Source organism: Lagenorhynchus albirostris, chromosome 6, assembly GCF_949774975.1.
Source record: "Lagenorhynchus albirostris chromosome 6, mLagAlb1.1, whole genome shotgun sequence".
Lineage (NCBI taxonomy): Eukaryota > Metazoa > Chordata > Mammalia > Artiodactyla > Delphinidae > Lagenorhynchus > Lagenorhynchus albirostris.
The window spans coordinates 59445126-59467935 of NC_083100.1; the positions used below are offsets into that span (position 1 = coordinate 59445126).

Below are 22810 nucleotides of genomic sequence, written 5' to 3' on the forward strand. Positions count from 1 at the left end.
CAGATGATTTGTAGAATGGTTAGAACGTAGTAACTTTTGACATACGGGACCAGCTTTAGAATATATTTCTTCAGGAACTTTTGGTTTTTTCCCTTTCTTTTGATAAGAATTATTTTATCACTGTCTAAAATAGGTTATAGCCTTCATTCTTAGAAGCACACAGAATTAAGGAAAATTAGGTATTTAACCTGATGCTACTACTGTCTTCCAACTTTTACAATTCTAGCCTTTCATCAAAAACATATATTTCATTCATGAAATGATTTTTTTCAATAGCCAACAAAACTGCTATTATATTAATTTGGTATACATAAGATGTAGTAATGATTTAGAAAAAGCTAGCTAACTGAAACCAGCCCAGAACTTACTGAGGCTAGCAGTAATTACCTAGAGACTGATGAACTCTAAAGAAAAAGGAAAGGGTTTGACAGTGTTGGTCTCCTGTGCTATCAGCTGTCACCTTCAGTTGAAAACACAGAAGTTCAGGAAGAAGAGGCATGTTGATTTGGTCTACAGTTAGACTGCTTTTTCCCCATTATTATGAAAGTCTCCTTTTAAGAAGTTATAAAATAGAGAGGCAATATGATCAGGAGATGAGAGGCGAAGACAGGGGGTTCCAAACACTATTTTGGACTTTTTAAAGGAAATACAGCATTTTTAGGGATAAAAAACTTACCCTCAAAAAAGGGCAACAAATTCCTTCGTCCACCAAGGAAACTCCCTGCCTCTCCTCCCCCATTGCCCCCACTTCCTTCTCTCCCCTCCCTGCCTCTCCTCCCCCATTGCCCCCACTTCCTTCTCTCTGCTAATTCAGATACAACTTATTCCTCAAGAATGATCCATCTCAAAACTCCTCTAGCAGCTTCTGCTCCTTCACTTCATTCCTGTGGTCTCTCTTCCTTGAGCATCCCACCTCCCGACCCACCGGCACATTATTCTGTTCTTGTAACTATGTTGCTCTGCTGGTATTCTTATGTGAGACCTTAGATTCATGCTTCAGACAGCCATTGCAGCAGACATGGGCAAGCCTATGTGCTAGATGATAAGCACATTTTCTTCTGTATTCTCCAGAAATTCACTAATCAGTTTAATGGTTGACATTTCCTGTTGATTAACTCATTTGGCAGATCCATTGGTGGTTTCTGAGCAACACATGACAAGGAAGTCCTGTTCCACATTGTATCCACTGACTTGCAGAGATATTCTACAGACATATGTCCACCCAGGAAGGCACTCTCCACAGGAGGGCATCAGGCCCAACACTGTTTTAGGTTCCATCTAAATTTGCTTCTTGCGATGGCACTGGCTTCTTCTCAACACAGGACAAAATAACTCAGATGCATAAAAATGATCAAAGTAAACCTTCTAGTAATTAGAAAATAGTCTCTCTGTTGCCACTGCTCTGGGCATTCCACCAGAAACAGCACCATTGTTTTAAAACTGGGTTAAATTGTCATACCCCGCTTCTGCAAGTTGTTTGCTTTTTGCATGTCCTTTAGCAACAAAAAATAAGAACTCACCACACCATAGGAATATGTGTCACAAGTTTCAGACACAGGGAGACTCTGGATAACTTCTGGAGCCATCCACGGGAAAGTTCCAACCAAGGACATGTGCGTTGTGTGGTTGTGGAAGCGAGAGGCACCAAAATCGCAGATCTGAGAAAAGAGAAACGAGTACCAACTCTTTACTCACTGACTAATACAAGAATTACCAGTCACAAAACCTACATCTGAAATTAACGAAATTTTTAAAAATTAAAATAAAGAGTCCTACCTTCAACACCCCATCAGCAGCAATAACAACTAAGAGGAAAAAAAAAGATAAATTATGAAACTCATCTAATTTGAGTTATACTGAAAAATATTATAAACTTCTATTTCTATCTTCCATATGGCATTATGAAAGGTAAAATTAAAGTATTTACTGCACTGAAGATTTTGTAAAAAGGAGCTGACATTAAAATAAAAATAAAAAACTAATTATATGAGGTGCTGATTAGAAAAGGCTTCAAAACACTGGTTTAAATTAAATGCAGTAGTGTCCAGCAAAAAAGGCATAGATTAGGAGTAGTCAAGAGAACCAAATTTTTACTTGGGTTCTGCCACTAGACTGTCAACATGATACTGAGGAATAATTAGCATTATTACTTCATGGTATATATGGTTTTTCCTCCCAGTTGAAGAGTAATTTTCTTGAAGGCAGAGATAATACTCATTTATTTACTTATTCATACATTCATTCATTTAACAAATATTTGTTGAGCATATACTATGGGCAAGGCCATGTACTATGTTCTAGCAGAGGAAGGTGAGCAAGACTGACATTGTCTCAGCTCTGGTAGAGATTACAGTCTAATGGTAAAGACAGTTAAACATCTATAATAAAGTGGGATAAGTTCCATGATGAGAGGCATGGAGACTGCCATAGGACCAAAGAGCAGTCTAAGAAGTCAAAGTGTAAGGAGGTTGAAGTTTCCTGGAAGAAATGATGCTATGCTAACCAGAAAGAGGAGACCTGGGGGAGGAAAGCAGTTTTCTAAGCAGAAGAGTGAGCTTGTACAAAAGGTCAGGAGCAGAGGAAAAGGCACAAGCCAGGTCCAGAAGAGCCTTTGTGAGAAATGGAAAGGCAATGAATGATTTTAAGTGGAGGAATGAAACAGTCAAATGTGCAAAGGGGAACAGAACACAGGTAAGTAGATCACTGTGTGCACCAGTGTTGTAGTCCAAGAGAGATGAGGATGCCTGCACTAAGGCTGTGGCAAAGGACAGGAGAGAAGTGGACCGAGTCAAGAAACAGGAAGCAGAATCAACTGGGCTTGGATTATTGGCTATGGGGGAGGAGGAGGAGAACTCAAAGAGGAAATAAAATAGAGGCAATACAGCATAATGGTTAGAACAGGAACTCTGCAATCGAACTGTAATTCCTTTTTATTTGATTACTGGATTAGGCAACTGGTATTGTCACTCACCGAGAAGGGAATGAAGGAATAATTTTTTTGGGGGGTAGGCAGAAGATGAAAAGATCAACTTGGACACAGTACATTTTAGTACACAGATTTATAATGTTAGACTTTTTTAATGAACACTTATTAATCTTATGATAAAAAAGTAGAAGTATTTTTAAAATAACTGAATATAGTATTAACAATATTTATATTTTTATTTGAAAAAATGTATAGCTTATTATATATAGTATCAAATTTACCCTTAGGCTATTTCTGTGTACTGGATCATGCAAAGGTTATTTTCTCCACCTATCAAGGTCATTAGTAACAGCTAATAAGTATTGCTAAACTACCATGTTCAAGGCACTGCGTGGCTTACAAAGGAAAGGCTAGAAACATTTCTTCAGGATTCTGCCCTTGGCCTTCTCCCTTCTTATGCTCTTATTCGCCCACTCCCGTAAAAGCCCCAACTACATCTTAACACTCTCAAATAGATCTCAGCCTCAAAACTATCTATCTATCTGCTTATTGAACATATTCACATACGTATCTTGTGAGTCACTGCAATGGGAAGCCTGTGCACCGCAACGATGAGTAGCCCCTGCTCACTGCAACTAGAGAAAGCCCACGCACAGCAACGAAGACCCAACGCAGCCAAAAATAAATTTACAGTTTGTGTGGTTACTTGATGTGAAAACACATACACATTGAAACAATATAGATCAAACTTTTAACAGTTTTGGGGTGGGGGTGGAGACAGAATAGTAGGACTTTCATTTTCTAAGTTATATAGATTTATTTATTTATTTATTTTAAATTTATTTATTATATTTATTTATTTTTGGCTGTGTTGGGTCTTCGTTGCTGTGCACGGGCTTTCTCTAGTTGTGGCGAGCAGTGACTACTCCTCTGTGCGGTGCGTGGGCTTCTCATTGCGGTGGCTTCTCTTGTTGCGGAGCGTGGGCCCTAGAGCGCAGGCTCAGCAGTTGCCGCGCGTGGGCTTAGCTGCTCCGTGGCATGTGGGATCTTCCCGGACCAGGGCTCATACCCGTGTCCCCTGCACTGGCAGGCGGATTCTTAACCACTGCGCCACCAGGGAAGCCCTCAAACTGTAATTTCTAAAAATGGGAACATTCTCCATTGTTAGTCTTCATAATGACATCTTGGATAATTTAACCATTCTCCTCTCATGGGATATATAGGATATACTGGTAAACTCGATTAAAAGGAGAGATGTTAAACAACTTATTTAGATTGAAACTCTGAGCAAGAACTGAAAATGTACAAAGTCATAAAACTCTGATACTTCCTACTAGATTCTGTATTATTTCCTAATGACCTCGTGCTAGCCAATATATATTAAAAGTATTTAGCTCCAGGAAGCTTATGTCTAAGAAAAGCCAAAGGATAAGTGATGAAACCTAGAAAAGGGCAAGAACAATCAGCCAGAGTGAACTGTCAGGGTCAGGGTGCTGGTCCAACCTGGACCGCTGAGGAGTGGCAGCTGCTGACAACGCCCCTCTCCACCCCCGCAAGCATCAAGGTCCCGGGCAGCTGGTTGGATTCCCGAGTTCTCTTCCTCGGCTGGCCACGACTACCCATTCTAAGGACCACACTATTAGCAGTTACCCATTTTAACTGCAGTGATTTAAAGATTTTCTAAAAATAAATTGTTTTCCTCCTCCTCCATACTTAGAAGAATCACTTAGAAAGCAAGTAAAAAATTAAAGCATGTGAATGAATTGATAGCAAGATTTTTTGTTTTTAAGTAGCAAACTCTGAGGCAAACTCTGAGTGCTGGCTAGCTAAATAATCCCACTGCCTTTTTCCATTAATTTTCAAGTGATGTAATGGACAAAGCATTCTATTACCACTCCTACTTGAAGGTAACATCTAATCCTGCCATTTAAAAGTGCTCACTCTCCGAATTATAAAATACAGGATCATAAATAAACTTTAGAAGTAGAGAAGAAGAAAAAGAAAGCTCTTACTTTCCAAACCTGTGCTGATCATTTTTGGGCACTCCTTCGGGTAATGTGAGTGACATAAAAAATTTACACCAAATAACTCAGGAGTAACAAGAACAAAACTCCAAACTGCTAGTACAGAGAGCCATCTAAAAATAGAAGAACTAGAAATACACAACTATGTGCTTTGACCAGCAATACCTGTTTTAGAAAATGATTCTAGAGAAATAATTAGGGATGTGTTGAAAATTTCTACTGAGAAGTATTAACTTCAGCATTTCTTATAGAAAAAATAATGTAAACAATCCAAATGTCCATATTCTGTGCTACTTATACAGTGGAATACTATGCAGCCTCTTGAAATAATGTGGAGGATTTTAACATTTATTAATAGAGGAAAGATTTTCACAGTATCAGCAGTGAGTCAAAACAGCAGGTTACAAAAGAGATGGAAAGCGTGATGCCTATTTCTATACAACGGTGCATGTATCTTATAATAAAATAGGTAAAATAAAAACATATGACTACGTTACCATTTCTTGACTTGAGATCTCTGTGAATCACCTTGATAGGAGCCTCCATATGTAAATAGTGCATTCCTTTTTGTACAAAAAGGAAGAAAGGCCTATTAATATAATTTTTCAACACTGCATCAGTATTACCTTTCTATTTTAAACATCAGTATTACTTTCCACATTTTTGCAAAGGATTTAATAGCAAAAACTAAATTCATGTGCTCTGTTCTTCCATGATGGATAAAATAGGGACAGGATATGCCCACATTAAGAAAATTTATATGCTAAGAAAAATTTATGTGCTTTAACCTCTTAGAAGTTGGAATTTGATTGTGGATAAAGCTAGCTTCTTATAATACCCAATAAGGACACCTTAATTTTCTGGAGTCTGCATGAAAATAGCACAGATACCACTGGAAGAAATGCTCTAATGACTAAGGTATTCTATACTACCAACTGCCTTCTAAATCAGCCAAAGTTCTGACCAAAAATTTCAGTTTTCATTTGCATGTCTGCAGTTACCCAGTGAAGCTTGGTTTCTCAGTACTCATTCCAGTAAGACCCTGGGAGTGGAGGTGGGGTAGGGGTGGGGAGAACTGGTTGGATTCATTAGTTGTGGTTGGTAAAGGATTTGGGGATTCTCAGATAGAAAAATATACAGTAGTTACAAAATATTTTATTCTTCTTACAAGGATAAATCTTCGACATAATATATATTTAAATGTACTCCAAAATTCTCTACAACATATTGAAAATCAGGTTACTTCAGTAAATTGGATGTATATAGAGTTTCATTATTTTGAATTAAAAAATGACTCTTTCCCAGTATTTATACAGTCTATCCCCTTAGAATAAAGAACAAGAGCATTTTCTACTGAAACATTTCCTCTCTTTATTTCTCAAGTTGTCTTTTCTAAACAATGGAATAGCCCCTCACCCCAATCAAACAGGTTCCTTTGGTTAATGAACTACCTTTTTTTTTTTTTTTTTTGTGGTACGCGGGCCTCTCACTGCTGTGGCCTCTCCCATTGTGGAGCACAGGCTCCGGAAGCGCAGGCTCAGCGGCCATGGCTCACGGGCCCAGCCGCTCCGCAGCATGTGGGATCCTCCCGGACCGGTGTCCCCTGCATCGGCAGGCGGACTCTGAACCACTGCGCCACCAGGGAAGCCCTAATGAACTATCTATTGAAAAATAATTTAATAACTAGGCCTTGGTTCTTTTTTTCAGTATATAGAAAATTTCAGTTTTATAAAGGCTAATTTTAAAAATAATCTATTATTTTCTACATTCTGATTATTATATAGTGAAGAATCATGAAAGAACAAAGAAAAGTTTCAAAAAATTTAAACTCTTGTCATATAAAGATATTACTGAAGAGTCAACAAAAGTATTAGTAGTTCAAATGATCTTAAACAAGATATAACTGGAATAAAAGAAATATTTCTTCTAATATTAAGTTCTACATATTCGAAGCTGTGAAAATTCAAAAGCTATAACTCAGGTAACTTTTAATAATTTTTATGACAGAATTTCATAGTTATTTCTCTTTGTCTTTAAGAATCAAATTCCTGAATAATTTTTCAGGTAGAAACTATTTAATTAACTATTAGAGGTAGACCTAGATCATGTCTACATTTGCTGACAATAAAGAATTTCAAAAAACGCTCAAGCACAGAAGCTTTAAATACAGGAACTTTTCTTCCTCATGGCAGCTATTACGAGAAAAAGTGTTGTAAATTATTTGTGTATAACATATAGTATACATTTATAGAATATTTAGTGTACATAAAAAGTTGTAATCAAAATCATATAAAATTCTATTTAATGTGTTTTTATAGAGCTATCTACAATTCTGTCTGCCTTATGTTTATTGCAAAAAAACAGGAATGCTGAAAAATATTTTCATCAATTTTAAGATTCAGAGTTTCCTAAAAAAAGATTTCACAGGAGTCACTGGGGAGATTTGGAATCAATGATGACCATTTGGAGATTGGATCCTGGTTTATTTGCTTTAATTGTTCCTTTTACCCATTGTTGACTGACCTGTAGCAATTTCAGATATACTGGTTGGTCTGCCCTCTATCCCTCTTCCCACCCAGAAAGAAGAGAATCTTTTTTTTTGCCTTTTAGGAGGTTTTCTCTTTTCAGTGATGTTAAGCAATGCCTATTTCAAAATGCACGAATCCACTCTTATTTGAAGTGAATTATTCATCCTTTGATTTCTCAACATCTTGTTGCTTCAGTGGCTTCAGTCATGGTCAAACTGAAGGGCACAGCTGAATTCAAAATGGAATCAACAAAAATCAAGCCTTCCTATTTCATCTCCAAGTTCTACACATAGCTTTATCAGAGAGGGTAGAAGTCATTCTGAAAGCACTGATTTCGTCTTCCTTTCGTAGGCCATTTCAAGTATTAAGTATTACTTGTGACTACACATAAACAAGTCTCTTCTCTGCCTCACGCTTCTCAGCTGAGTCCAAACACAGTAGAACTTGCCTTTCAGATTAATTCATCAGCCACCAAAAAGTGATTTTATTACCACGTGGTTCTGGACACTCCCATTTTCTCCATCCCTATTTTTTACCTCTGGTTCCAGTGTGCTATTTAGTCCTGTTCCTTTTCTTCCTTGTACTTCTGATACAGAGTGCCAGGGCTCTTGAGAAACCACAGGAATGACTGAGCTGATCTGGAGCCAAAGGACTTGCCCTACAGACAGGGACTGTTGCAGGGGAAGGGACCAGGAGGGATGAGGTTTACAGGCTGGGGGCCAGAGAAGCTTAAGTGGAGGGTGTACAGCTGGAAGCTGAGTGACTGGTGTCGGTTGATTTGTTTGCTGTCTATCCATCTTAAGTGCCATTAAGTAATAAGATGGGTGTAATTGGCTGAGCACCCTAAATGCAAATGTCTGTAAGGTGAAGTGTTTTAAGTCAAGAACTGCTTGTATATGTATTTACATTTCTGTAAGTGTATTTCCACAAGGCTTCAGGCAGTTTCCAATAATAGCACATTACCCTGCTTACAAACAGGTGGCCTACTGATATGCAGAGAAGTGGCTATGATGTTACATGAAAATGTCTTGAAGAATGTGAAATTTTAAGGCTGATTTGAGACGTCTGATGCATGAATACACAATTAAGTTAATTAACACAGCCAAAGCCTTAGGTATACCATCCTAAACATAGAGCTTATTATTCTTATAAGGTAATGAAGCATCATTCAAGCAGCAGCATTTAGCATGAAACTTTTGTTTTTTAATTTTCACTTTCTCCATTTGAAGAATTTGGCAGGTGTTGATGAAACTTAAAGCAGACAAGATAATTCCCCAAAGGAAAGGCTATTACTTTTGGAAGTCCCTGTGCAACTTCCCAGTGAAAGCAAAGTATGAGTTGCTTTCCTTATTGGATGCTAAATATCCCTTTATTTGCTTTGTAAAGAGATGTTGGTAGAGATTGGAGCAGCAAAATGCAAAGGAGTTAATTGCTCCAGTAAAATTTGGAAAGACTTGCTTTCTAGGGGTTGCTAGAATACAAACGTAACCATCAGCATTCATTAGATTAAGTTGTTTCCAAAGCAACTTTGACAGTTATAAATAAAACTCAGAAACATTCAGTTAGGAAAATGGAAAATAAAAAGATAAAAATAAATGGAATTTAAATTGCTTTAGAAAGCATTTGTCTATGCAGGAATTTATGAGGGAAAAAGAACTAGGCACCTTGTTTAGGCATATTGTGTATTAAAAATATGTCATTTCCAAGGGTGATTTCCAAGTTTACATTAAATATAAAATAAAATCTGAATTGCTTTTGCATGGCAGGATAAATCAAAAAATTTTTTCCAAGTGGTTACTATTTTAGGCATATTATTATGTATCCGAAATGAGTAGAACTAATCCTACAGTAAGTCATGTTTTCTGGATACTGCATCTAAGTAGAGACTTGCAGCACAACAGAATTATAATCTTTCCATTTAATGTATCAAACAAGCTGGTCAATTACAATGTCACAAAATAGGGCAAAAATGCTGCCTTGGAGCCACTGATTTTGTTGGAACTTGGTTTTTGGTAAAAAAGAAAGGAAGAAGAGAAAAGGAATGCAGGAGTAGAAAGGCAATGATCTAAAATATTATGTGCACAGTAAGCTGCAGAATTCTTGCTACTTTTGGTCTGAAAAAAGAACATCTTAAGATACAGAATAAGAAATCCTCTGACTAAAGTCACCATGTCAGGATGCTCTCCATCAATTCTGTAAGAATACATGAAGCATTACCTTTGGCTACATCAGTGGCCCAGGTCATAATGTGTTCCATGTCCATCTCTTCACTTCTGTTACTGTTAATGTAATCATAGAGTGACCCCAGAGAAGCATATTCTATTTTTAAAGGAAACATAAGCATATAATTAAAACCAAGGCACATTTCAGAAATAAGACTTCATAGTTTCATTGGGAAAATGTGTTAAATAATTTAACAAAAGGCATTAAAAGTTTATAAAAACTGTTCCATGCTGTTTCTAAAAGTTTCTAAAAGTGAATATCATCCTGGTAAGAAATCTGTCAAAGACAAGACCACTAACAGAATGAATAATAAAACTTGAGCTGACAATGAAATCCAAATACATTCAGATGGAATTCAGAAACACAAGGATGTTGCAAGAATGTATTTGAAACAAAGGTAGGCATGAATATAGGTATTTCTTCAAAAATTTGTTATTCTTATGAGATAAGATGAAACACATAAGTCAGAGGGTTTATGTGACAATGCAAACAAATCAGTATTTGTTGCATCAGGATTTAGAAGAGCCCTCAAATTTGAAGCACAAAAGGTCAAGAAAGTGAGAACATTCCTTTAAAAATGGCTTTGAGATATAAATTCTCTATCTTAAAATTCACATACTGTAAGTGTACAATTTGATAATTTCTATGATCCATTTTCAGTTTACTTTTGTGTATGGTTTGAGGTGAGGGTCTAAGATTTTTTTTTTTTTTTTGCATGTGGATTTCTAGTTTTCCCAGCACAGTTTGTTGAAAAGACTATCCTTTACCCATTTAATAGTCTTGACACTTTTGTTGAAAATCAATTGACCATCAATGCAAGGTTTTTTCCCCTAAATTCTTAATTTTGCTCCATTGCTCTATATGCCTGTCCTTGTGTCAATACTGCACCATGCTAATTATTACAGATCTGTAATAAGTTTTTTTTTAACATCTTTATATAATAAGTTTTGAAATGCGGCAAAGACCTTAAACTTAGATCTTTCTTAAAACTGGTTTGGCTATTCCAGTCTTTTATATTTCTATGTGAATTTTAGGATCACCTTGTCAATTTCTTACAAAAAATGTCTGCTGAGATTTAGACAGGAATTGTTTTGAATTTGTAGATCAATTTGGGAGAACTGCCGTCATAACAATATTGAGTCTTCCAAGCCACGAACATGTAATCTTTCCATTTATTTAGATATTTATTTTCTCTCAGCAATGTTTTGTACTTTTCATTGCACAAGTCTTAACACTTCTTATGTTAAATTTATACCCCAATACTATTAAATTTATACCAAAGTACTAATCTTTTTGATAGTACTGTGAATGGAATGGTTTTTAAATTTCATTTTTAGACTGTTCATTCCCAGTATATAGAAATACAATTAATTCTTTTTTTTTTTTTTTTTTTTTGCGGTTCGCGGGCCTCTCACTGTTGCTGCTTCTCCCGTTGTGGAGCACAAGCTCCGGACGCGCAGGCTCAGCGGCCATGGCTCACGGGTCCAGCCACTCCGCGGCATGTGGGATCTTCCCGGACCAGGGCACGAACCCGTGTCCCCTGCATCGGCAGGCAGACTCCCAACCACTGCGCCACCAGGGAAGCCCCCTACAATTAATTTTTGTATATTAATCTTGGATCCTTGTGACCTTGCTTATCCTGTTTATTAGTTTTGGTAGTTTTTTGTGGATTCCTGGGGTGTCCTGAGTCTTAGAGAATCATGTCACATAAGACAGTTTTACCTCTCCCTTTCTAACCTGGATGCCTTTTATTTTCTTTTTCTTGCCTGATTAAACTGACTAGAACCTCCAGTACAATGGTGACTAGATGTGACAAGAGCAGAACCTCATTTCCTTGTTCCCAACCTTAAGGGAAAAACCTTCAATTTTTCACCTTTAAGTAAGATCTTAGCTGTGGGTTTTAATAGATGCTATTTATCAGGCTGAGAAAGTTGACTTCTATTTTTAGCCTGTTGAGATTTCTTAGCGTGAATGGGTGTTGTAGAATGCCAAATGGTTTTTGTCTTTTATTCTATTATCTATTATGATGCTTTATATTAATTGATTTCAGATGTTAAATCAACCTTACATTTCTGGGATAAATTCCACTTGGTTGTGGTGTATAGTCCTTTTTACTGGTGGCTGTATTCAGTTTGCTAATACGTAGTCAAGGATTTTTGCATCTATGTTCAGGAGGGACAGTGGTCTGCAGTTTTCTTATTACGTTTTATCTGGCTTTGATATTAGGATAATATTGCCCTTATAGAATGAGTTGGTAAGTGTTCCTTCTTCTATTTTCAGAAAGAGTATGGGAAGGACTGGTGTTATTTTTTCTATAAACATTTGATAGTATCCACCAGTGAAATCATCTGGGTCTGGCGTTTCATTATGAAGATATTTTCAATTATCAATTTAAATTCCTTTACTTATAGTTCTGGGCAGATTTTCTGTTTCTTCTTGAGTCAGTTTTGAAATTTTTTATCGTTTCAGGGACTTGTTCATTGCAACTAAATTGTCTAATTTGTTGGCATAAATTTGGTCATAACATTCCCTTATAATCCTTTTAAATTTCTGTAGGGACTGTAGTGCTATCCTCTCCCTCATTCCTGGTTTTGCTAATTTGTATTTTCTTTTTTGTTGGTCAGTCCAGCTAAAGGTTTGTCAGTTTTACTGATCTTTGCAAAGACCAAACTTTTAGTTTCATGGATTTTCTCTATTATTTTTCTGTTTCCTATGTTATTGCATTCTGCTCTAATCCTTATTATTTCCTTTCATTGGGCTTGCTTTGGGTTTATTCTGTTATTTTTGCAATTTGTTAAGGTTGGAGCTTAATGATCAATTTCAGACCTTTTTTTTTTTTTTTTGCGGTACACGGGCCTCTCACTGCTGTGGCCTCTCCCGTTGCAGAGTACAGGCTCCGGAAGCGCAGGCCCAGCAGCCATGGCTCACGGGCCCAGCCGCTCTGTGGCACGTGGGATCTTCCCGGACTGGGGCACGAACCCGTGCCCCCTCCATCGGCAGGCGGACTCCCAACCACTGCACCACCAGGGAAGCCCAGACCTTTTTCTTTTTTTTACCATAGATGTTTAAAGCTATAAATCCCCCCCAAGTACTACTTTATCTGCCACCTATAATTTTGATATGCTACATTTTCCTTTTCTCTCTGTCCAAAGTATTTAAAAATCCATTGTAGTTTCTTGACTCACTGGGTATTTAGAAATATGTTGTTTAATTTCCAAATATTTGGGAATTTTCCAGGTTTCTTTCTTGCATTAATTTCTAACTTAATTCTATTGTAGTTGGAGAACTTTTCAGTCCTTTTGGATATATTGAGATTTATTTCATGGCCTAACTTATGTATGCTAAAGAATGTTCCATGTGCCCTTGGAAAGAATATATATTCTTTGTTGGGTGGTGTATTCTACGTATGTGAGTTAGGGAGAGTTGGTTGAGAGCGTTTGTCAAGTCTTCTATATCCTTGCTGATTTTCTATCTAGTTGTTCTCTCAGTTACTGAGAGTGGGGTAATGAAATCCATTATTGTTGAACTGACTATTTATCCTTTAAAGTCTGTCAATTTTTGCTTCATGTACTTTGAGGACCTATTGTTAGCTGTATATACATTTACATTTGCTGTATCTTCCTGATATGCTGATCCTTTTATCATTATGAAATGATCCAATTTATCTCTAGTAATATTTCTTTTCTTAAGCCTATTTTGTCTGAAATTATGATAGTTACTCCAGTTCATGGTTATTGCTTGCATGGTAGTACAGAATTAAGGTTTCCAAAGATCAAAGCAAAGGTGGTCCACTATTGTATCTTTTCTTTTGACTTTGGAGATTGAGATTCTAGTCACCCCATTTCTTTGCAGATCTGGGAGAAAGATGTTCACTTCCCTTCCAAGGGAAATAAAATGGCAGCTGCCTCTTGGACTCTGTTCCAGGTCTTATAAGCAGATTTTAGAAAATCTCTGTGATGAGAAGTTTCAGCAAACACACATGCACAGGTGCACACATACACATACACACTCTCACCCAGAAATCATCAATTCTAGTCCCTTCCTTCACGTATGAGAAAACTGACACATAGATCATCAGTGACCCACCTCTGCAGCTTTGGCAGAATCAAGACAAGATTTCATCTCTCAATTCCTATTCTGGTGTTCATTCCATTCCATCACTCTGATAAATTATTCTTTCAAGTCCTCAGTATGAGTGACAACAGCTGCCTGCTGTAATAACCTTTTCTATTAACAAGTACACTCAGGTTGGAATAGATTCAAGCCATTCAAGATTCCCCCCTCAGAACCCCAACATCTGAGAAAGACAATGAGGTTCTAAAGGGGGGGAGCTAGCTAGGCGGGGTGATCAAGGTGTGTGTGCCTGTCTCTTTCTGCCTTAACCTTCCCGTACTAAGACTTATTTGTGTTCATTTCAAGAGGCAGGGCAAGTGCTATCATCCCCTACCCATTTGATCTTCCACACTTGACTCAGTTCGTGTATGTACGTCATCCCTCAGCATCTGTGGGGGGTTGGTACCAGGACCCCTTGCAGATACCAAAATCCACAGATACTCAAGTCCCTTATATAAAATGGAGCAGTACAGTCGGCCCTCCACAGCCGTTGGATCTAGTGTGCTCACAGGCTTCTTGCATACAAGAAGAGGAGATTCTGTATAATCAAATTGAGAAATGTATACCACTGTGGTTCTACCACTGGCTGGGTAAACTTGGGAAAGTACTTAAGTTAGAGTTTTAGTTTCTTATGTGAAATAAAATTACTTTATCTATTTCATAGGGTTATTCTAACTATTAGATGAGATAATTTATAAGGAAGTACCTAATCCAGCCCTTTTTACTGAGGGTGTTTTGTTATTTTATATAAAGACAATCCAAGTCCTTAACACTACAGTAGAAGAGAGGGCTAATCTTTTAAGGTTTTCTTGTTTGCTTTGGTTTGATCAAAAAACTGCCGTGATAAAGAACCTGGTCAAAGTTACGTATTGTAAAATTGAGCACTATACTTATCATAGAACTGAAGTTGCTCATTGGATTATACAAATATGAGTATAAAGTGTTAAAAATATGTGCCTTTCTGTGTTTTTATACGGCAAAATTTTCTGTGTGCTCCTTTTTGGAAAGGGTATTTCCATCAGTTATAAACTGCTGCTCCAAATTATGTGATAATTTAGATCAAGGTCATTATCAACGCAGATGACCAAATCTGAAAAATATTCTCATGTCAGAGGCCTTGAAGAAAGAATGCTCTAACGGGATTAAAATGCCTTGCAAAGAATTATAACATGAATAGCTCAAGAAATCTTAATTTGTAAAAGGTCACAGAGTTACAAAAAACATCGCTCATTTCAACTAATTAAATGAAATTTTAGTTAAATGGCACCTTTAAATATTGGTACTGCAGCTGCGAGTGCATTTAAATAGCATTTACGCAGATATAATTAGCACAATTAAACATGGGTAGAAGTGGAAACACCATTCTTAATTATATTGATATAATCAGTTTTATTAATGCTTTATAGCAACAAAAGTGACATCTGACAGTAGCACACAATTCATGACAGAACCTAATATTAAGCATTTTAGCATATTAAAGAATCTAAAGCTAGGTAACTGGGGAAAGAAAAAAGTCAAATAGAGTTCTTACCTGTGACGATACCATAGTTGGGAGGTTCAAGAATTACTCCGTAAAACTGGATGATGTTTCTGTGACTGAGGACACTGAGTATTTCTGCCTATACAAAAATCAAATACAAAATTGCATAAAATTTCACATTTATAAAAGTCTCATAAAATAAGTTTCCTACTCAATTTTCTTTTACATACATTTACAAAGATGTATATGTGCTCAACAAGTATGTGATGCTGATAAAACTGTCTTTGGCAGTACTCTTGACAGATTAAGAATTTATATATTAAAGCTTTCTGAAAAATTTAAAGAAGAAGTGGGGTTGAACTGGCGGCAGAAGAGGTGCTTACTAGCAAGCTGGCATGACTGACAGTGGAAGGGGATGACTAAAGAGGGGAGATACCACATTTATTTACAGTAAAAGCCCTCTTCCTAAAAGTCAAGTACATTTTTTCCTGCATAATATTTCTTTTGGGAGACTGCAATAAGACTGAACTTCTGTCGGTTGGATGAGTGGTCATGACAAAATTACGGCAGGGTTTCTTAACTATTACTGGAATAGATTCAGGTAATACCTATTTATATTATTTATCTAACCATTTATTTAAAATATATTATTGCTCTCGTACCATATGCAAAGTACTGTAAAGGACAGACACGTGGATTCTTGACCTTCAGTGGTGATTTGATAGGGAAGCCAGACTTTACACTGTGAAATGTGTTAATTATTAGAAAACTGTACTGCAGAGTGTCATGGTAAAAAATACTGTTTATTAAACTTAATTGTTTTTAATTAATTAATTTATTTATTTTGGGCTGCATTGGGTCTTCATTGCTGTGCATGGGCTTTCTCTAGTTGCTGCAAGCGGGGGCTACTCTTTCGTTGGGGTGCACAGGCTTCTCGTTGCGGTGGCTTCTGTTGTTGTGGAGCATGGGCTCTAGGCCCACGGGCTTCAGTAGTTGTGGAATATGGGCTGAGCAGTTGTGGCTCACGGGCTCTAGAGTGCAGGCTCAGTAGTTGTAGCACACGGGCTTAGTTGCTCCGTGGCATGTGGGATCTTCCCGGACCAGGGCTCGAACCCGTGTCCCCTGCATTGGCAGGTGGATTCTTAACCACTGTGCCACCAGGGAAGCCCTAAACTTAATTTTTAAAATGAAAAATAAAAGAGGTACCACAGTGTATATCTGCTAATGTCTACAGGAGGATGTTCTCTAGATTAAGTAAATTACATGTAGTCATTAAAATTTTATTGATTTTGTGGAGTTAAAATATGGCTAATCAAGAATTAAAAGCACAATTAAAGTCAGCAATGAATAAAAATGGAGAAGCCTTGGTCATAAAGGAGACTCCCCTTTGGGAATTTGCACATTTGTTATACATTTTTCTTTTCATAGTAGGAGTTGAGTTTTCATTTAAAATGCTGTGAAACTTGTTTTGAAGGTGCTGTGACTAGATAGAAAACAGAAGGTTGAGGGTTGACAAGGGGTCAATGTGGGAACAAGAGAAAGGAACATTATTCGTGATTGGATGAGACATTTATCAAGGTTGATTTGACAGTTTTTTCTTTTAGTAATATAGGTGTTGAAGGGAGCCATCAAAACGATTCACTGAGCGTCCACTGTGTGTAGAGGTTCTGTATTCATCAAACAACCTTCTCATAGTTTAGTTTTCCAAGTACAAAGAAAATGCATTAATTGAGTAATAAATACAATTATTCATCCATATGACAATTCTACTTCTTATTAAATAATCATAAATGACCTTGGTTGTAAAAATTGAGTTCATGTGAAGCTTGGAAATCATAAGCCCTCTATTTTTTAAAAATTCATTTATTTATTTATTTTTGGCGGCATTGGGTCTTCATTGCTGCACACGGGCTTTCTCTAGTTGCGGCGAATGGGGGCTACTCTTCGCTGCGGTGCGCGGGCTTCTCATTGCAGTGGCTTCTCTTGTTGTGGAGCACGGGCTCTAGGCACGCGGGCTTCAGTAGTTGTGGCTTGTGGGCTCTAGAGCGCAGGCTCAGCAGTTGCGGCGCATGGGTTTCGTTGCTCCGCGGCACGTGGGATCCTCCCTGACCAGGGCTCGAACCCGTGTCCCCTGCATTAGCAGGCGGATTCCTAACCACTGCGCCACCAGGGAAGCCCCAAGCCCTCTATTTTTAAGTGGCAGATCAACTCTTTTGTGAGTAAAGCATGAGAGTTCAATGTGAGGAAGCATAAACGTTGGGACTAGTATTGGTCAAAATAGGGGACTGTTATCCTTTGGTGTGTTTTGTTATATTGTTTGGAATATCTAAATCCTGTGACCATTAAAAATGTTTGTAACAATAAAGAATAAATACAAGAATATTCTGAATCCTTGGAGAACCTTTTTTTTAAAATTTTATTTACTTATTTTTGCTCATTGGGTCTTTGTTGCTGTACGCGGGCTTTCTCTAGTTGCAGCGAGCGGGGGCTAACTCTTTGTTGCGGTGCGTGGGCTTCTCATTGCCGTGGCTTCTCTTGTTGCGGAGAACGGACTCTAGGCACACGGGCTTCAGTAGTTGTGGCTTGCGGGCTCTAGAGCGCAGGCTCAGTAGTTGTGGCGCACGGGCTTAGTTGCTCCGCGGCGTGTGGGATCTTCCCGGACCAGGGCTCGAACCCGTGTCCCCTGCATTGGCAGGCGGATTCTTAACCACTGCGCCACCAGGGAAGCCCTGAACGACCATTTTATAATTAAGCACGACACGGGATTTTCAGTGTTCCAGCTAGTTTTCATGCTTACGTTTAAGATATTGACAAATTATACCCTGGAGAGAGAATTTATCTTTTCAGGTACTGGTAAGCATGTCTAACAGCTCTTGAGTAGACATATGCTAAGGACAAAACAACAACTATTGTGTCCCTTTGTTGTGCTCGTATTTTAATTTTTTTACAGTTATAAAAAACTCTTGCAGTATGATTTGTAAGTAAAAGACATTTTTATGGAATAAGACTTTAGGTTCCAATTTAATAAACTAAGAATTTGATTTAACATCTTGAAAACAACGTGCTATTTTAGAGTGCTGTAGTAGTTTCATGGAAATGGGCTAATAATAAGCAGAGGTAGATTAAATAAATAAGTGGTATTTGCAATCGTTGAAGGTCAAGTGACACCATGTTAGCAATTCAAACAAACTCCAACAGAAACACCTGGGATTAACTGAATTACTAAAACCTGTACTTGTAGCAGCCAGTAACTGATAGCAAGCGTATGTATTATGTAGATTTGCCTTTATAGGCACCTGCTTGCCAACCGTTCATTAATGGAAATTGCTGAAGTAAATATGCAGCAAATAATTTTTCCTTAGATTGTTGTTTTCCAGATTTAAATTCTGGGATACTCTAGCAAATGGCCTGCACATCAAAATAATGGATTAGTGGTTTTAAAAAGTTCACTATTAAAAAGGAAACATAACAATGACGAAGGCTAAAATAATGCTCCATTGTACTGAAAACTGTAAATATCTTTTTACACTATTAAAACTAACAAAAGAATTATTTTTAGTACATATAATTTGATGAAAGTTGTTTATTTCTGTTGTATTGATTTTATAGTTGTATTTTTATTTAACTGAAAAATTGATTTTGATTTTATGAGCTATACACAATAAAGAGTTAATTCTTAGGTTTATGTTTACTCAAGTTACACTGAAATAACAATTTTAGTCAACACTGGAAGTCCAGATGACTTCATTTTTCTACACAATGTATTTACATTTCTGTTTGCAAAATGCTATTGTAAGAACTCTAACAGATACTTGTATGTGGACTCACAGCAGCATTATTCACAACAGCCAAAAGGCAGAAACCACCCAAGCATTCGTCAAGTGATGAGCAGATAAATAAAACGTAGTAGATAAATACAATGAGTATTATTTGGCCGTAAAAGGGAATTAAGTTCTGATACTTGCCACAACATGGATGAACTTTGAAAGCATTAGGCTAAGTGAATAAGCCGGGCACAAAAGGGCAAACATTGGATGATTCCACTTATATGACATATCTTGAAGCTGGCAAATTCACAGGTTAGAAAGAATGTAGATTAGAGGTTACCAGGGACTGGAAGAGGAAGAAATGGGGAGTTATCACTTAACATGTAGAATTTCTGTTTGGAGTGATGAAAAATTTTGGAAATAGATAGTGGCGATGGTTGATTTCAACACTGTGATTATAGTTAATGCCACTGAACCATACACTTAAATATGGTTAAAATGACAGATATTATGCTGTATGTATTTTACCACAATAAACATTTTAAAGGTTTTAAAAATGTTATTCTAGACTTTTGCAGAGATGAATGACCATAATCTATTTACTAATCATCCAAGAGTTACACAACCCAAGGTCTAAAGATCTTTGGGGTAAATAAGTAGTTTTCCAGATTAGGACGTGAGGATTTAAGGAAAGACCAGGACAGACTACAGCAATTTAAACTCATGCCCAAAGATTCTCCATAAAATAAAGGATCCCAATGTGACAGACAAGTGGAGTAACCACAGGTCTATTCATAAAAATGTCTAGTAGTAATGTCCTTATCAGAGCACACAGATGTCTATACAGCTATTGTGTTTGCAGTAAGATATGTGACTGCTCCCATGGTTTCCAGTTGGGGCTGGTTTCTTCTTCCCTCCCTCACTCCTTCTTTCTTCATAGGAAAACTTATCAGGGATTTGGGGAGGAGGTGGGCACTCTGTTAATTTTCTTTCAACTGGCATTTCTAAGCATTTATGTGGGGAGATGACCCATTAGCTCAGTTGGCCATGTTTCCAGAACTCAACCAGCAGGTTCCAAATGGCTGATCCAATCAGAGAGAATAAGAGAAACTAAATATCATAATTTAACTAAATTTACTAAGTATCATAATTTAACTAAATTTAAGTTTAGGGGGTGGTTAAGTTTTAACACCCTTCCTTTAAAGTACTTTCAACAGCTTTATAATAAGGTTTTAAGTTAATTAGTATCTTCATCTTCAGAGCAATCCCTTTCCCTCTATTCAAAACTTTTTCAACCTAATCCCAAATTTTAATTTGTCTCTTTAATTTTGGAGAGCTACCATAGAACCCTTAAAGATTCTATGAGTTTTTTTCTTTTAGTTGAAGTATAGCTGATTTACAATATTGTGTTAGTTTCAGGTGTACAACAAAGTGATTCAGTTATATATATTTTTTCAGATTATTTTCCATTATAGATTATAAAATATTGAATATAGTTCCCTGTGCTGTACAGTAAATCCTTGTTGCTTATCTATTTTATGTATAGTAGTTTGCATCTGTTAATCCAATACTCCTAATTTATCTCTTCCCCTCTTGTTCCCCTTTGGTAACCATAAGTTTGTTTTCTTTGTAAGTCTGTTTCTGTTTTGTATATAGATGAATTTGTATTATTTTTTAGATTCCACATATAAGTGATACTATATAATATCTATCTTTCTCTGTCTGAATTACTTCACTTAGTATAATATTCTCTAGGTACATCCATGTTGCTGCAAATGGCAATATTTCATTCTTTTTTATGGCTGAGTAATATTCCACTGTATATACGCGCACGTGCGTGTGTGTGTGTGTGTGTGTGTGTGTGTATATATATATATATATATGTATGTGTGTGTGTATGCCTCATCTTCTTAAACCAGTGGGCACTTGGGGGTTGTTTCCATGTATTGGTTATTGTGAATAGTGCTGCTATGAACATTGGGGTGAAAGATTTTTTTTGTTTTTTTTTGGTTTTTTTTGCGGTACGCAGGCCTCTCACTGTTGTGCCCTCTCCCGCTGCGGAGCACAGGCTCCGGATGCTCAGGCTCAGTGGTCATGGTTCACGGGCCTAGCTGCTCCACGGCATGTGGGATCTTCCCAGACCGGGGCATGAACCCGTGTCCCCTGCATCGGCAGGCGGACTCTCAACCACTGCGCCACCAGGGAAGCCCAGATTTTGTGTTTTTAAAGCTTGTTTTACATTTAAAAATATTCCATTGATACAGTCTGTATGTATTTATGTGATAACTTATTAAAAATAAAGTTGGGTTCACTTCTTTTTGTGAAAGAAAGGTACCAATGGCACTCTACTTATCACTATAAAATCAAAGCAGTAGTTTATGAAGACCCATATCATGAGGCTGGCAGGCTCTATTTACATCTTATATTAGGAACAAGCTTTTCTCTCTGGTTGTCAACAGCTCTTAGCCGCTACATAGCAGCAGGACTCTGTCTCACAGGGTCCATCTTTCTGCCTGTGATGTGGTACCGACCACAAAGACAGTAGGTGTAAAAAAAATCCAAGGTACACTTCTACTGTCCACGAGTGTCAGCTGCTCCTCCTTGCCCTCTGGTGTGTGGTATTTAAAACATTCCTGATTTCTGGAGGACCTTGATTTCTGAGGTCCTCACCAATTCCAAGAGTCTATGATTCCATCAGAGTATGATAGTAAAAGGAAGAAAAGTGGCTCATCCAATCCTTCAAAAGGAAGCAGTCTCCTTACTGCACTGTGCATTCAAGGTCAAAGGCTCTCTCCAAAGACAGCTCTGTCTCCAAAATATCAATCTGATCCAGGATTAGTATAGTCCCCCAAAGTTCAAGAAGATATGAGATGAACCCACATTTTTAAAAAAACTAAAATTAAACATATAAGAAGAGAGATGGGGAAGAAATAACATATTGATTGTGGTTATCTGTAGGTAGCAAAAAGAATCATAAATGATTTCAAATTTTTATATATTTCCCAAATTCTTTACAATAAGTCTCTATAATTTTTGAATCAGAAAAAGTAATACATGCATGTTATATGTAATATATATGACTAGAGCATATAAATATAAAAATATTGATTTGCATGGAAATTCTGATTTTTCTCTAGGATTGGGTCAGGAAGAGATAAAACTCTTTCCTTACCTCCCCAGAACTACCCTAGGTATATAAAAACTAGTTTAGTTAACCTCTGAGCTATGAGTTTCTCTTGATATGGCTCCAGAGCAAACTAGTGTTCACCTGGGTTATTCTTGAAGAAGGCCATGGACTCTGAGAGGCCATGAGACAAAGGTGCTGGGCACTGAGTGCACCTATTCAGAGTCTGGCTCAGTGCTTTATTAAATCATCATCCTTCCTCTCCCTTCTGACATTTGCTCCTGTGGCCCAGTGCTCTTGAGGGAAGCCTTCCCTACGTTGCTCATCTTGCACCATGTCTAGTATAATACCACATGGGGGAGAAAGGTTAGATGCTTTATGTACCGGAAGTACTCAATAATATCTGAAGGGTGGATGAACAAATAGTATTTGATGATAATGATATTAAATGTGTTTAAGTAATTGCCACGGTAAGAGTTCATGTTAGGTAAATGTTTACTCTGAACAGGACAGTAAGAAGATTAAAATGCCTGTGGGTGTGGCTTTGCTTTAATATTCATTCTGTTCTTTTACATGCATAAGGGTTACTTAAGGGTATTATTTTATAAGAATGACAGTCAATCAA

The 22810-nt window shown here is 37.3% G+C and overlaps 1 protein-coding gene across 3 annotated transcripts in view; it reads right to left on the reverse strand.

Moving 5' to 3' along the window:
* Window positions 1–22810, reverse strand: part of MAP3K20 (mitogen-activated protein kinase kinase kinase 20) — a 173042-nt gene that overhangs the window by 75992 nt on the left and 74240 nt on the right. For all 3 annotated transcript variants that reach the window (XM_060152630.1, XM_060152631.1, XM_060152632.1), the window contains exons 3-7: window positions 15346–15433; window positions 9696–9797; window positions 5448–5513; window positions 1777–1805; window positions 1521–1658 (exon numbers count right to left, since the gene is read on the reverse strand). In XM_060152630.1, coding sequence (XP_060008613.1) covers window positions 1521–1658; window positions 1777–1805; window positions 5448–5513; window positions 9696–9797; window positions 15346–15433 — 423 coding nt within the window. The remainder of the gene's footprint in view (window positions 1–1520; window positions 1659–1776; window positions 1806–5447; window positions 5514–9695; window positions 9798–15345; window positions 15434–22810) is intronic.